This window comes from Myotis yumanensis, unplaced genomic scaffold (genome assembly GCF_028538775.1).
Source record: "Myotis yumanensis isolate MYYU_CA2020_CCGP unplaced genomic scaffold, mMyoYum1.0.hap1 SCAF_9, whole genome shotgun sequence".
NCBI classification, from domain to species: domain Eukaryota; kingdom Metazoa; phylum Chordata; class Mammalia; order Chiroptera; family Vespertilionidae; genus Myotis; species Myotis yumanensis.
In genome coordinates this window covers 21,528,974-21,543,014 of record NW_027223760.1, presented here as the reverse complement: position 1 = coordinate 21,543,014, position 14,041 = coordinate 21,528,974, and the positions used below count along the sequence as shown (strand labels likewise).

The following is a 14,041-nucleotide window of genomic DNA, read 5'->3' as shown; positions in this document are numbered from 1 at the left end:
CTCTTGGTCAACAGTCTGACCTACAGTGTTGCATCAGTTCCAGAAATCACCTACAGTGTCCCAGAGGCATTCAGTTAAAGAGTTCATGGGTCACCTTTCTTGGGCTTTTCAGGCTATTTTGCTGTTCTCTGAGCAAATAATTCCTAGGAGACAGGGTGACTGCTAAAGAGAGAACCTCTAATTGTTCAGGCCTTATAGTCACCTAAAAGGAGAATCATTCAGCAAAAAGTGGGTCTGTCAGACTATGTTCTTGAAGGCCTCTGGCATCTCAGGACCTTTTTAGGTTTTCTTGGTATTAACAGACATTTTAAATCAGGTAAAATGACTAGAAAACTGCAGTTGGGCTCTAGGTTGTGAAAAGAAATACAGATCATTTTTTTCCTTTTACATTTACTGCTGCTATCCCATGTTCTATAACAGGGGTTGGCAAACTATGGTCCAAGGGCCATCCAGCCCACTGCCTACTGTTATAAATAAAGTTTTATTGGAACACAGCCACGCACAGTCATTCACACATGATATGTCTATAGCTGTTTTCTTGCTACAGTGGCAGCATTGATTAGCTACAACAGAGACTATATGGCCCTTAACACCTAAAATATTTATTATATGGCTCTTTAAGAAGTTGTTCAACCTCTGTTCTAGAACGTATTAGGAAATGAACATACAGAGGGGTATACACTTGTTAACATTGCTAAAGAGCTATTTGGCAAATATGCTCCAAAATATTCCTGAGGAAATAACTGTCCTTTACACAGAGATTTATTCCATTTTCTAAATAATGGAAAAATGATAAACTATATGAATATCAACCTATTGGAGACTGTTTAAATAAATTATGATGTGGCCTCACAATGGCACGGAGAATTACAAACTGAAGCAAGCTCAAACATTTACTTTGGTTCCTTCCTTAAATACCTCTAAAAATGTAAAGAAATTTTATTTTATTTTATTTTATTCCCATAAGCTCAAAAAGACAAAAATTAATGGGAGAAAAGAATACAGCAACAAAGCTCTGAAAGCTGGAATGCAGATGTATGGATGGAAACAGTGGTGACAAACACAATAGCAATCTGATTTATACTGCAGACTTCCCCCAATCATCAAGAGTAGGATTGGTTTAAAGCTTATTTAAGAAGCACCTGGGCCTCGCCAGTGTGACTCAGTGTGAGCATTAATTATCCCATGCACTTAAAGGACAAAGGTTTGATTCCCGGTCAGGGCACATGCCCGGGTTGTAGGCTTAATCCCCAGTAGGAGGTGTGCAGCAGGCAGCCAATTAATGTTTCTCTCTCATCGATGTTTCTATCACTCTCTCTCTCTCCCTCTCCCTTCCTCTCTCTGAAATCAATAAAACATATTGGGGGGTGGGGGGACTAGGAGGGTAGAAGCACCCATACATAAGTCCACTGCTTCTGACCCAGTGTTCAATATCTCATTCTTAAATAAGAGAAATCCTCCTATTTAAGAAAGCCTTTAAAAAAAGAAAAGAAAAAGAAAGAAAGCCTCTAATATGAAAAAATAAGGGACCAAAATAACCAAAGAGAATTAAAAACTGCTTGGAGAACATAGACTATGCAAGAAGAAATTTTTCAAAAGATTATAATAATTTACTCAGAAAGCTAATATGATATTCATTTCTGAAACAAGTAGTAGATGTTGTTTTTAAAATAGTAATAAGAAAAACATTCAGAGAATTTTTAAAAAGCTCTCTGTTCACACAGAAACATAATGCAGCACTGAAATTTCAGGAAAAAAAAGGATTTTCTAAGATCTTGCAGAAAGAAAAAAAAATCATACAAGGATAGGGAATCAGAATGACTTTTTAAACCTCTAAAAAACAAGAAAACAAAAATTCTCTAATAGCTAAATGACAGTGAAGCAATGTCTTCGTAATTCCAAAGGAAAATAACTTCTAACAAAGTTCTATACCCAGATGAACTATCAAATTGTAATTATAGAATAGATATGAAATGTCTCAAAATATTTACCTATCAAGCACTTTTTTCCCAAGAAGGCAGAGAATCTGTGCCACCAAAATAAAGTATTAAATGGTAAAAAAAAAAAAAAAAAAAAAAAGAAGCCATGGAGCCTGGCCAAGTGGCTCAGTTGGTTGAAGGGTTGTCCCATACACCAAAAGTTGCAGGTTCAATTCCTGACCAGGACACATACCTAGGTTGTGGGTTCAATCCCTAGTCAAGGCACGGATGGGAGGCAACTGTTCCATGTTTCTCTCTCACATCGATGTTTCTTTCTCTCTCTCTTTCTCTCCCCCCCACCCCCCTCGCCCTCTTCTTCTTTCTATAAAATCAATAAAACAAACAAACATATTTTTGGGTGAGAAATAAAATTTTTTTAAAAAGCAGCATAAGCCATGGAATTCAGCAAAACATAGTTTCGACCCAGGGATAAGGCAAAAAAACAACAACAACAAAAACCACACCCCAGGATAATGGTGAAGAAATCCAATGATGACAGCTCTGTATCAGGGAAAAAGAACTAGTCCAGATTGGTACAGGTCATAAGGCTCCTGAAAAGTACTGTTGAAAAGATAAAATTAACAGACTAAATCAATCTCTTCAGAGGTTCAGACAAGTAGACTCTGAGGGTTAAATTAATCCATATGTACAAAATACACCTACATTTTAAAATTATTAACTCTAGGTAAAACAAAGAATTATGCAGGAGATGAAAAGTAGTCATAATATGCTATGTGGCTCAATGGTGATTAGTATTTCCCCACCAAACTTTGAATATTAATTGAACCAGAATTATGATAAAGTCCTAATGGAAGGATTAGGTAAAACTACACGCACACCCGAGAATATGTATGCATGAGTGAAAAAACTAAATCCTCATCTTTCATGGCGTGAAGAGAAGAAGTTATATCTAACACTGAAAAACTTAAAAAAGAGCAATATAAACATTCTATTCAGAGATCTGGATTGCCAAGAGTTAAAATGGCTGCCTTAAGGGAGAGGAAAACTGGACTAGCTCATTTCTTAATAAGCCAGAGTTCTTTAAAGTCTTATTAAAATAAAAACTTACAAACATAAAAAATATATACAAGAGATTACAGATCAGTACTACTCAAAAGTAGCTACCAGTCTGCAATGATATAAGGAGCTTGTACCAGAACATAAATCAACTACATCGCTGAGAACACTGCTGACATTTTTTCTGTAGCAAGCTTTTCTTGATGAAAAGAAGCAATGCTTTGATTTACATTCTGGCTCAAGTTCCTAATATCAAGGCACTTTGAACAGGTCAAGTATAGATGAAGGGTCAACAAACTTTTCTGTAAAGGGTCAGAAAGCAAATATTTTAAGCCTCACAAGCCATATGATTTCACAACCGGTCACCTCTGCCACTGTATCATGAAGACAGCTACAGACAATATGTAAACAGACAAATGTGGCTACATTCCAATTTACTCATGACTCTGAATTTTTATTGCATCTAACTTTCATGTGCTACAAATCACTTTTTTTTCTATGTAAAATCCTTTCTTAGCTTGCAGACCATACAGAAACAAGTGGTGGGACAAACTCGGCCCTCGGGCCATAGTTTGCCAACCCCTGTGGTAGAGAGTCAACTTTGCTAAAAAGAAAAAAACTGTCATAGTAGTTTCTTCTAATATAAGTGTCTTTTCGTCTCTTTTTTATGCTTTTTCTTGTTTTAAAAGCAAAAATAATGCTGAAAATTTTTTAAAATCAAAAAAGTTTTAAAACCATTTATCTACCTACAAACACATTTTCTCTCTATTCTCTAAGCAGGCCTATACCCAAATGACCTAAATTTAAGATATTCCAGGAAAATGATTATTCATCATAATCCTCAATTAAATAGTTATTAGAAGCAATCTCCTGTATCCTGGCACTGTAATGAATAAAACTTGATGGTAATGAAAAAAGCCTCATCATGTTTTAAAACTAAACAGAAAAGACCAAAAACACAAAACGAATCCTGGGATCCTGGATTTTTAAAATGAAGAAAATGTTTCTAAAGCCAGCTTTCCCTTTTCTAGTTACCAATAAAGTCAGGTTTAAGATAAATACGAAGCTACTGACTCAGTCACCTAATATTTTGAATTTCTTCAGTAATGCCTTAGTTCCCCAACTATCAAAGGTCCAAAACCTCAAAACCTTCTAGGTTTCTCTACAACTGAGAAGGGGGCTGGTAGGGACAATCCTTGGTAACGGGACCTTCATCTGCATTACTAATATCACAAGCCCTCAAAGCAATGATGGTGAAAACGAAACGCCTGCCTCCCTTGTTGAGTGAATAATCATCCTTTCACTGTGTAGTTACAGTCTTCAAATAGAAGAGATTACAGGAAACATAAGCATAACCAAGTAAGTTCTAATTAGGTGGAGCAGCCACCCATGTCTAGGTTTCTAAGCCAGCACAGCCCTCACACAGCAAGAAAGCCAAGTTCCATCCTAGTCTGGGTCAGAATGGGAAAATGCATAGGGAGTATCCAACCAGGAACTACTCCCACTGATGTCCACTAAAAGGTGCAATTATGGTTAACCTGACCACTGCTTGCAAACCATATACTAGAAAACGGAAAGGGACCACTTGAGCACTGTGACCTATTCCTTTGAGCATCATAAAAAAAGAAAGTGAAGAAATTCAGCCAATTCCTCAGAGACTTTGTTAAAATTTTACTGTTCTAAGATAAATCGTTCCAGGATTTTTCAGGCTGACAGTGCCACCTAGTGGCTTTCCATATTAAACTGTTAGGCGACATTTGGGACAGCCACCTCTCAGTTAGAGGATATGAATATTTAACCACTTTTAGTTCATAAAGACAAAGTGTCCGGCATTTCTTGCCAAAAGTAAAAATAGGATGGAAGACATTACAGCATTTGAGGAACATGAGAACAGGTCTGCCCCACCAAGGTACCAAAGCCTGTAACTAAGAAAAACGCTTTATGATTTTTAGAGGGAGGGAGGGAGGGAGGGAGGGAGACATCCACTGGCTGCCTCCCAAATGCACTGCAACTGAGGCTGAGGATCTAACCTGCAACCCAGGTACTTGACCAAGAATCAAACCCTCAGTCCTTTGGTGCACGGGCCAACGCTCTAACCAGTGAGCACACCAGCCAGGGCAAGAAAAAAACACTTTTATAGACCACCACTGGAACCAAATAATCTATTTAGTAGTTCTAGTTTCCATCAAAGAAATCCATTCCAGGACACAGCAATGGAGAGCTCTCTCAAAAAAAAAAAAAATCACATTAGAAAAAATCCAAAACCAAGAGAGTTCTAAAACAAAAGAGAAACTTGAGGTCATACACATTTGGGCAAAGGAAATCTAAAAGAATGCATTTTCTAAGCAGACAAAAAGAACCCCTAAAATATAAGTGATATTTCAAAATGGCAATATCCACAATGTTAACACCTGAACTTCTAATGAAGTTATGCAAATTTACAAAAAGAAATTTTAAAGTTCCTATGGTGTCTAAGTCCCCTACCATAAACACACATGTGCGATCATGCATACCTCTACACACCACTGGCTTGCCTTGAAATAAAAATGCTTCAGCTTTTGATTGATTGTTCCAATTTCTGTATTATCAATAGCCTGACAACAATCACTATGCATCTCAAGATGCTGAGAATGACTCACCTTGGCAACAAACTGCTTGTCCTTTTGGTCCAAGTTAGCAGTGGGAGCCACATAGTCTCTCCATATCCGCAGCCTGCGTTCCTTAGCAAACCTGACAACAAAGCAAGGATGCAAATCATTCAGACAGATTAGGTTAGCAAAGGGAATCCACCATCACCATGGAAGCAAACAGTACATAATCCTACCACCGACAAGGCACCCAGGAGAAAGGCCATCAGTCAAGTTAGATTAAAGTGTGACAACAGCCACAAGAAAAAGTGTATACGCAGCTATCCAAGATGCATATATAAACCACAAACCCATCAATGGTAGATTAGATCTAAATATGCAATTTTTTGAACATGGACAGTTCAAGTCCACCTTGATAATTAGCTCTTTGGCTTATCCAGCATCTTCTGAGTGACTACTATGTGCTAGGCACTGCAATGACAAACAGAGCAAATGTTCTTTTCAATGGGAAGAATACATATATTAAATAAACAAATATATAGGGTGGGGCAAAAGTAGGTTTACAGTTGTTCATATGGAAAATACATTAATAATTAATAAATAACACAAGAATAAACTGCGTTTTGTTTACTGTAAACCTACTTTTGCCCCATACTATATTTTTTTAAATAAATAGGCCTCAATTTCCATTTGAATTATGAAAAGGTTATCAGCTACCCAAATCTTAAATGGAAAAGACAAACAAAATTGTCACTGTGTGCATCTAAAGAATAAGAAAAATGGACAAGCCCTAGCTGGTTTGGCTCAGTGGATACAGCGTCAGCCTGGGGACTGAAAGGTCCCAGGTTCGATTCCGGTCAAGGGCATGTACCTGGGTTGCAGGCACATCCCCAGTAGGGGGTGTGCAGGAGGCAGCTGATAGATGTTTCTCTCTCATTGATGTTTCTAACTCTCTCTCTCCCTTCCTCTCTGTAAAAAAATCAATAAATTTTTTAAAATTTTTAAAAAAAGAAAGAAAAATGGAAAACTACAATAGAAGTTCACGAACAAAAAGTTTTTAAAAATCACCCTGGGGAGAAACCAAGATGGCGGCATAGGTAACCACCGGAAATTGCTGCCTCTCACAACAACTTCAAAAATACAACTAAAAGACAAAACATACATCATCCAGAATTACAGGAAGGCTGGCTGAGTGGGAATTCTACAACTAGAAGGAAAGAGGAAAGCACACTGAGACTCAGAGCAGGTACAGAAGTAAAGTGCAGAGGGACTGAGGCGCACGCGGCAAGGGCTGGCAACTGAGGACACGGCTGTCTTTTTGAATCTTTTTGAATCGGGAGGGAGTCACAAGCCCCCGACTGCTCTGAACTCCAGTTCCGGGAAGTCTCTGGGGACCCAGACTCATATGGGGAGAAACTGAACTGTCTGGCAGCAGGCAGAACTCAGAACTCAAGGGCGGCTTTCTCTCAGAGGTGCTTGCAGCAATTACCCGGACACTGAGACCCGGGGCCTCTTAGGGTAGGACTGAGGAGCAGCCATAGCTGTTTGCTCTGCCCTGTTGATTCCCTGAGACCCCGCCCCACCCAAGCTGCGGCAGAGGCTTTTGCATATGAATGCCCTGGCCCTTTGCAATCTGAAAATTACCTAACAAACTGCAGCTGGGCCAAACAGACCCAGAACTTCCAAGAGAAGGCCCAAGGCCCCATAGCAGCTTGCATTGCTTGACAGCTGGGCCTCATCTGGGCACCTCCAAACCCTAAAAAAGGAAGGGGAATCTGCAGATCTCTTCGTAGCTCCTGCTGGGTAGCCTCAGGCAGAGGCTAAATTAGCACCTCCTTAGATCTAAGAGCCCATGTACCCAGTGGTCAGAGTGGGGCCATCCAATTACAACTCCTCAAATCCATAAGGGACACACTCAGGGGGCAGACTCAGTGAGCACCAAAGCCCCACTGAAGCAAGTCTTGCCGCAGAAGGGTGTCTTCAGCACTGAAGTTCTCCACCGTAGACACAGCTGATTCTCACAGCCAACTGGCCTGGAGGTCAATTCCTCCCAGTGATAACTACAGCAATCAAGGCTTAATTACAACAAGACTGTGCACAAAGCCCACAAAGGGATGCACCAAGAGTGTCCTCCTCGGGTAATTGGGGAGGCTGAGCCACTGGGCCCTATAGGACACCTAGCACACAAAGCCACTCTACCAACACAGGGAAGCATAAAAAATGCGGAGACAAAGAAACAGGTCACAAATGACAGAAATGGAGGAAAGCAAACTACTGGATATAGAGTTCAAAACCACACTTTTAAGGTTTTTCAAGAACTTTCTAGAAACCACCGATAAATTTAGTAAGACCCTCAAAAAGTCTGGTGAGACCGCCAATAAATGTAGTGAGACCCTCAAGAAATCTAGTGGGACCCTCGAAGTTATGAAAAAGGACCAACTAGAAATTAAGCATACACTGACTGAAATAAAGAATATTATACAGACTCCCAACAGCAGACCAGAGGGTCGGAAGGATCAAGTCAAAGATTTGAAATACGAAGAAGCAAAAAACACCCAACCGGAAAAGCAAAATGAAAAAAGAATCCGAAAATATGAAGATAGTGTAAGGAGCCTCTGGGACAGCTTCAAGCGTACCAACATCCGAATTATAGGGGTGCCAGAAGATGACAGAGAGCAAGATATTGAAAACCTATTTGAAGAAATAATGACAGAAAACTTCCCCTACCTGGTGAAAGAAATAGACTTCCAAGTCCAGGAAGCGCAGAGAACCCCAAACAAAAGGAATCCAAAGAGGACCACACCAAGACACATCATAATTAAAATGCCAAGAGCAAAAGACAAAGAGAGAATCTTAAAAGCAGCAAGAGAAAAACAGTTAGTTACCTACAAGGGAGTACCCATATGACTGTCAGCTGATTTCTCAACAGAAACTTTGCAGGCCAGAAGGGAGTGGCAAGAAATATTCAAAGTGATGAATACCAAGAACCTACAACAAAGATTACTTTATCCAGCATAGCTATCATTCAGAATTGAAGGTCAGATAAGGAGCTTCACAGATAAGAAAAAGCTAAAGGAGTTCATCACCACCAAACCAGAATTATATGAAATGCTGAAAGGTATTCTTTAAGAAGAGGAAGACGAAAAAGGTAAAAATAAAAATTATGAACAGCAAATACGTATCTATCAACAAGTGAATCTAAAAATCAAGTGAATAAAAAATCTGATGAACAGAGTAAACTGGTGAATATAATAGAATCAGGGGCATAGAAAGGGAGTGGACTGACAATTCTTGGGGGTAAAGGGGTGTGGAAGTCCAGGAAGGGACTGGACAAAAATCATACACCTATGGATGAGGACAGTGGGAGGGGTAAGGGCAGAGGGTGGGGTGGGAACTGGGTGGAGGAACAACTGTAATAATCTGAACAATAAAGATTTAATTAAAAAAAAAATCACCCTGGCCGGTGGCCCTGTAGTTAGAGCATCAGCCCACAAACTGAAAGGTCACAGGTTTAATTCCCAGTCAAGGGCACATACCTGGGTTGCAAGTTCAATCCCCAGCCCAGGTTGGGACATGTTAGGGAGGCAACCAATCAATATGTCTCTCTCACATCAATGTTTCTCCCATTCTCTCTCTCTCCCCCTCCATACCTCCCTCTAAAAATTATCCTCAGGGGAGGATTAACAACAACAGAGTAAAGAAATCATGTTGGCAGAAAAATTTTCAAGTACTAAGCCCAGTAGATATTCTTTGAGTCAGACTGAGAGAGGTAAGTGGAATATGTGCAAAGCTTTAAAAAAATAAATCAATGAGCAGCTGTTTCAAGTATTTACAAATCAATGGATACATGTGTAGGGGAAAGGAACTATATTCCAAAAACAGTATTGCAACTGTTTTTAAAGAAATGACAAAAATGAGAAAAAGACAAAGCCACATTGTAGTAGTTTTAAAATACATGAAGTACTTTGATAGAGATTTACAAGCAACACAACCAAGTCAAATACAGCATGCAAAACAGCAGGCAAGTAATCACGTCATCTAAATATAATGTGTGTTCCTTGATCTAAACCTCTTTTATAATGATAAGCACTCTGAAAAATCCATAAAATCTCCCAGAGATGTTATAAAACATGTAGATACTACTGTCATTACACTCACTTTCTTCAGAGAGGCAGAAACTTAAAGAATGCAATAACCATTATGAACCAAAGTAATAATTTAGAATAACAGACAAGATTTTCTGAACAAAAAAAAAACCCTGAGCATTACATATTAATCAGAGATATTTGGAATGCTGTACTTGATAAAGAGTATTGCATCTCTGAATTGAATGTAATTGTGTAACATTAAAGACTAATACAACTTTAATATAATAATTGTTTTTCTTAATCTACTTTTGTCAGACATACCATATCAAATGCCCCAGATTAAAACCTATTTTAATAAAAGGTTGCAAGTATTCCTGCTTACAGGTGTGGAAGGATGTAAAAGACCTAAGAGAAGGGAAGGAAATTATAGGCATTCAATTCTTGTTCTTGCACATCTCTCAGCTGTGTGACTCAAAGGCAAAAATGTGAAGTTATCAAGACCAGTATCCTATCTAATAAAGAGATAATATGCAAATTGACCATCACTCCAACACACAAGATGGCCGCCCCCATGTGGTCAAAGAGGCCAGCAGGGGAGGGCAGTTGGGTGCAACTGGGCCTGCAGGGGAGAGCAATTGGGGGTGACCAGGCCTGCAGGGGAGGGCAGTTGGGGGTGACCAGGCCTGTAAGGAAGGGCAGTTGGGGGTGACCAGGCCTGAAGGGGAGGGCAGTTGGGGGTGACCAGTCCAGCAGGGTAGGGCAGTTGGGAGCAACCAGGTCTGCAGGGGAGGGCAGTTGGGGGCAATCAGGCCTGCAGGGGAGGACAGTTAGGGGTAATCGGGCCGGCAAGGGAGGGTAGTTGGGGGCAACTGGGCTGGCAGGGGAGCAGTTAGGCATCGATCAGGCTAGCAGGGGAGTGGTTAAGGGGTGATCAGGCTGGCAGGCAGAAGTGGTTAGGGGAAATCAGGCAGGGAGGCAGGCAAGTGGTTGGAAGCCAGCAGTCCTGGATTGTGAGAGGGATCCCAGATTGGAGAGGGTGCTGGCTGGGCTGGGGGACACACACCCCCGTGCAGAAACTTTGTGCACCAGGCCTCTAGTAATTTTATAATTGAGAAATGAGCCATACGAGCCTGGAGAGTGGAACATCGTCATCAGTGGTCAGTAGCCTTTGCTACATATATCCTGGGTGGTGGTGTCTGGGACTTCCCGGACCATCGTCTATTCATCTTCTCTTGCTTCATCTGCTTCCATCTACCCCACCAAGTGAATGAGCTTCACCTACACCCCCAATCTTTGGAATATCCACTACCCTTTTTTTCCCGAAAGAAGTTATTTTTACATCTGCACCTAGCCAAAAACATGACAATAGCACCTCATAGTTGCATTAGCAGTTATAATTAAAACATACTTATAAATAAATTAGGGCACTAGGCCTCACAACAGCACTGAATGATCCTGTGTTAGGTCATAGGCTCAATCTTTCCATCATATCCCTGGCTCCAACCTGCCTGTTTGGGAGTAGTTGGTAAGCAATTTCATTGCCCTCAAATGAACCTCAAGTTTATTCCATCCCAAAAACCTAAAACCCAGAATTGGAAAGGCTTGTAAAAGAAAAAAAGTGACCTGAAAACATTTAAAAAGCACATCAGGGGAAGAAGAATGTCTTGAGTAAAAATCTAGGTCCTTACTATACAGCACTGAATTCCACTGAACCTAAAGACTTAGAAGTCCTCGGTGAGATCCTAGCCTCTGGTGTAATTTCCCTAATCCTTTTCTGAAATAAAACAGACACTGGAGTAGATGAGTGAGGGATCACTAGATTTCTTTCCCCAAAGATCCTTAACAAGATCTTTGGCTGGAAGGTTTCCCTGACAGAACTTACCTCTCAGCTGCCCTCAGCTTCTCCGCTCCCCGAGTGTACACTGCAATCGACCAATCCACACAGCGTGCAAAACCTTCCTTCAGGAGGAGCTCTGTGATGTTGCCATTCTGAAAAACAAGGCACATGAGAAAGCAGGCACAGATTAAATTCGATGGCAAGTGAGTAATTTCTCTAGTCCTCTGACACAATTAACATAGTCACAATCTAGTCTGCAGTTCATTTAAATAACAACAATCCCAAAAATAAAACCGTAGAGCCAGTTTCCTCATTAAGAAACCAGCCCTAACAAAAAAAAGAAAGAAAGAAACCAGCCCTAAGACTGACAAGCTCCTCTGTGCCTCCTCTCCACAAACCTGGCTTCATGTCCTCACAACACCAGCATAGTAACTCTCACCTAATAGGAACAGGATAAATGTTAGTGGCACTGAATGGAATTGACATTTCAATAGCTCTTCTTGTGGGCAGAGGAGGATGTTAATCTTTAGTGGAGATTACACCTTATTATTTCCTTCGCTAAGATCAGCACTTACTCCCCTTTTCATAAGGGGAAAGCTGAAGAACGAGCTGAGTAAGGGAATAACTTAAGCTACATTTTGCCCAATGAATTACAGTTCACATTCTGCTATGACACAGAGCCATCTGGCAGGGCACGGGCAGACAGCTAGCACTCCAGAAGAAACAGACATGACCTTGGCATATTCCAAAGCAAGCCTCCCAGCCTTCACAACTGCCATGAAGGAAGAATTCTCTAGCCAAATTATAAGTAACAGTAGTCTACTCTGTATTGGTTATAATAATGAAAATCCACTTAAACTTGGGTGTTAAAAAACAAGGTCATTTTCTGTCCAAGAATTAACCCGCCTATCAAAGTATACAATAAGGTACAATTCACCCACAGTCAGAACATAAAGAATCTATTTCCTGCTCAATAGCCGACTTAGGGAGAAACTGGATAAGGCCTGGCATACACAGAATAATTTTTCCATAAAGATTTCCTCATCATAGTTCTACAGATACTCCAAATAGGTAACTTCTAGACCTACATGCAAACTCGCAATCCTATCGTGCAAGTTTCAGTGCCCCTTCTAATTGATGTGGCAACCTCCCACCTTTCCTGTGCACAACCTCGACGACCAACACTTGGAAAAATAAGTGAGAGCATTGTTCCTCTCCCGCTTGTAAATTCAGTCACATTTGAGATTAATTTCCTAAAAGTGAGAAGTTGCACAGATCTGCCCAATTCTATCAGAGAAGTGACATCTCACTTGCAAATGCTGCAAAAACCAGTAGATGCAACAAACCCATACAGTCCAGCCGGCATGGAACACTCACGGGATGAAGGATGGTACCCAGAACATTCTGGTTATGGCAGCTCTCCAGAATGATCTGAACATCTCTCTGAAGCAGTCGAGACTCGGTGAAAAATTTGGCTTCTGCAGCAAAAGGCTCTGGTGTTTCACTGCCATCTGCTTCCCGTCGAAAAGTTGGGCACTACAGCAAAAGTAAGGTGAGTGAGTAACGCAGCCTAAACCTGAGTGCTCAACACACACCACACCGAGCCGTCCAGAAAGCACAATCCAACAAGGCTACACGGGGAAAGTCTCAGGGGCAGGTCTTCCAACACTTTTCAAAACATTCTGGTGAAAAGTAACTGGAAATAGCATCATCTCAGACTTCATGGTAAGCCAAATAAAGCTCATGTTATCATGGGGAAAATAACTTTAATCAGTTGGAAATGACCCCTTGCCAAGAAAAAAAACTCATCAATGTCTGGCATTAAAGCCTTGGCATTTTTTTTTCCAATCAAAATGTGTATTTCACATTAAGATAAGCCAAACTCAGCAAACTTCAGAGCCTCCCATCCTCCATTGCTACGTTTCAACAATCTCTCCGCACAGCCCACTCCAAACAGACCCTGAGTACTTAAAAGTTTAAAAAATATTAATTAGAACTGTCCCACTGCAAAGTTTTAAGTACTCTAGCCAATGCTAATGGCCCATTCTAGGAAGAAACAGCAGATCCAAAGCCCACAAGTAGAAAAATCTACCTATGACTGAACACTTCAACAAACCCTAAACCCACCCCGTAGTCCAGTGGTCTGACCTTGATCCCTGACAGCATGACGGTAACCAGGTAGTAATCTGGGAGGAGCAGGGCCCTGACCACACTGCCGTCTCGCACGTGTTCGATGATAGCTACGTGACAAAATAAATAGCTTAAGTCATTAGCAAAACTCAGGCCAGGGATAAACAATGCCCAATCAAACCGCATTGAACACAGTTCCTCTCCCCAACACCCTCTGGAAAGCCTCCCTCTGAAAAATGATGAAGCGCTGGCAGATCATGAGTGTTCACACAACAGACTCTTCCACAACTATTCCTGGGGAACACAGATCAGGAGAGCCCTCCATGTCTTCTGAACCCTCTGGGACCTCATGGCTCATACCAAAGCTTTGTTATCAGGAAGGTAAGTTGCTCATCTTAGTAG

General features: G+C 40.8%; 1 protein-coding gene across 1 annotated transcript in view; it reads right to left on the bottom strand.

The window, feature by feature from the left end:
- SND1 (staphylococcal nuclease and tudor domain containing 1) overlaps positions 1-14,041 on the bottom strand; it is a 447,431-nt gene that overhangs the window by 386,300 nt on the left and 47,090 nt on the right. Inside the window, exons 6-9 of the mRNA XM_070423847.1 lie at positions 13,658-13,749; positions 12,887-13,045; positions 11,555-11,661; positions 5,636-5,726 (exon numbers count right to left, since the gene is read on the bottom strand). Of these exons, the coding sequence (XP_070279948.1) occupies positions 5,636-5,726; positions 11,555-11,661; positions 12,887-13,045; positions 13,658-13,749 (449 nt within the window). The remainder of the gene's footprint in view (positions 1-5,635; positions 5,727-11,554; positions 11,662-12,886; positions 13,046-13,657; positions 13,750-14,041) is intronic.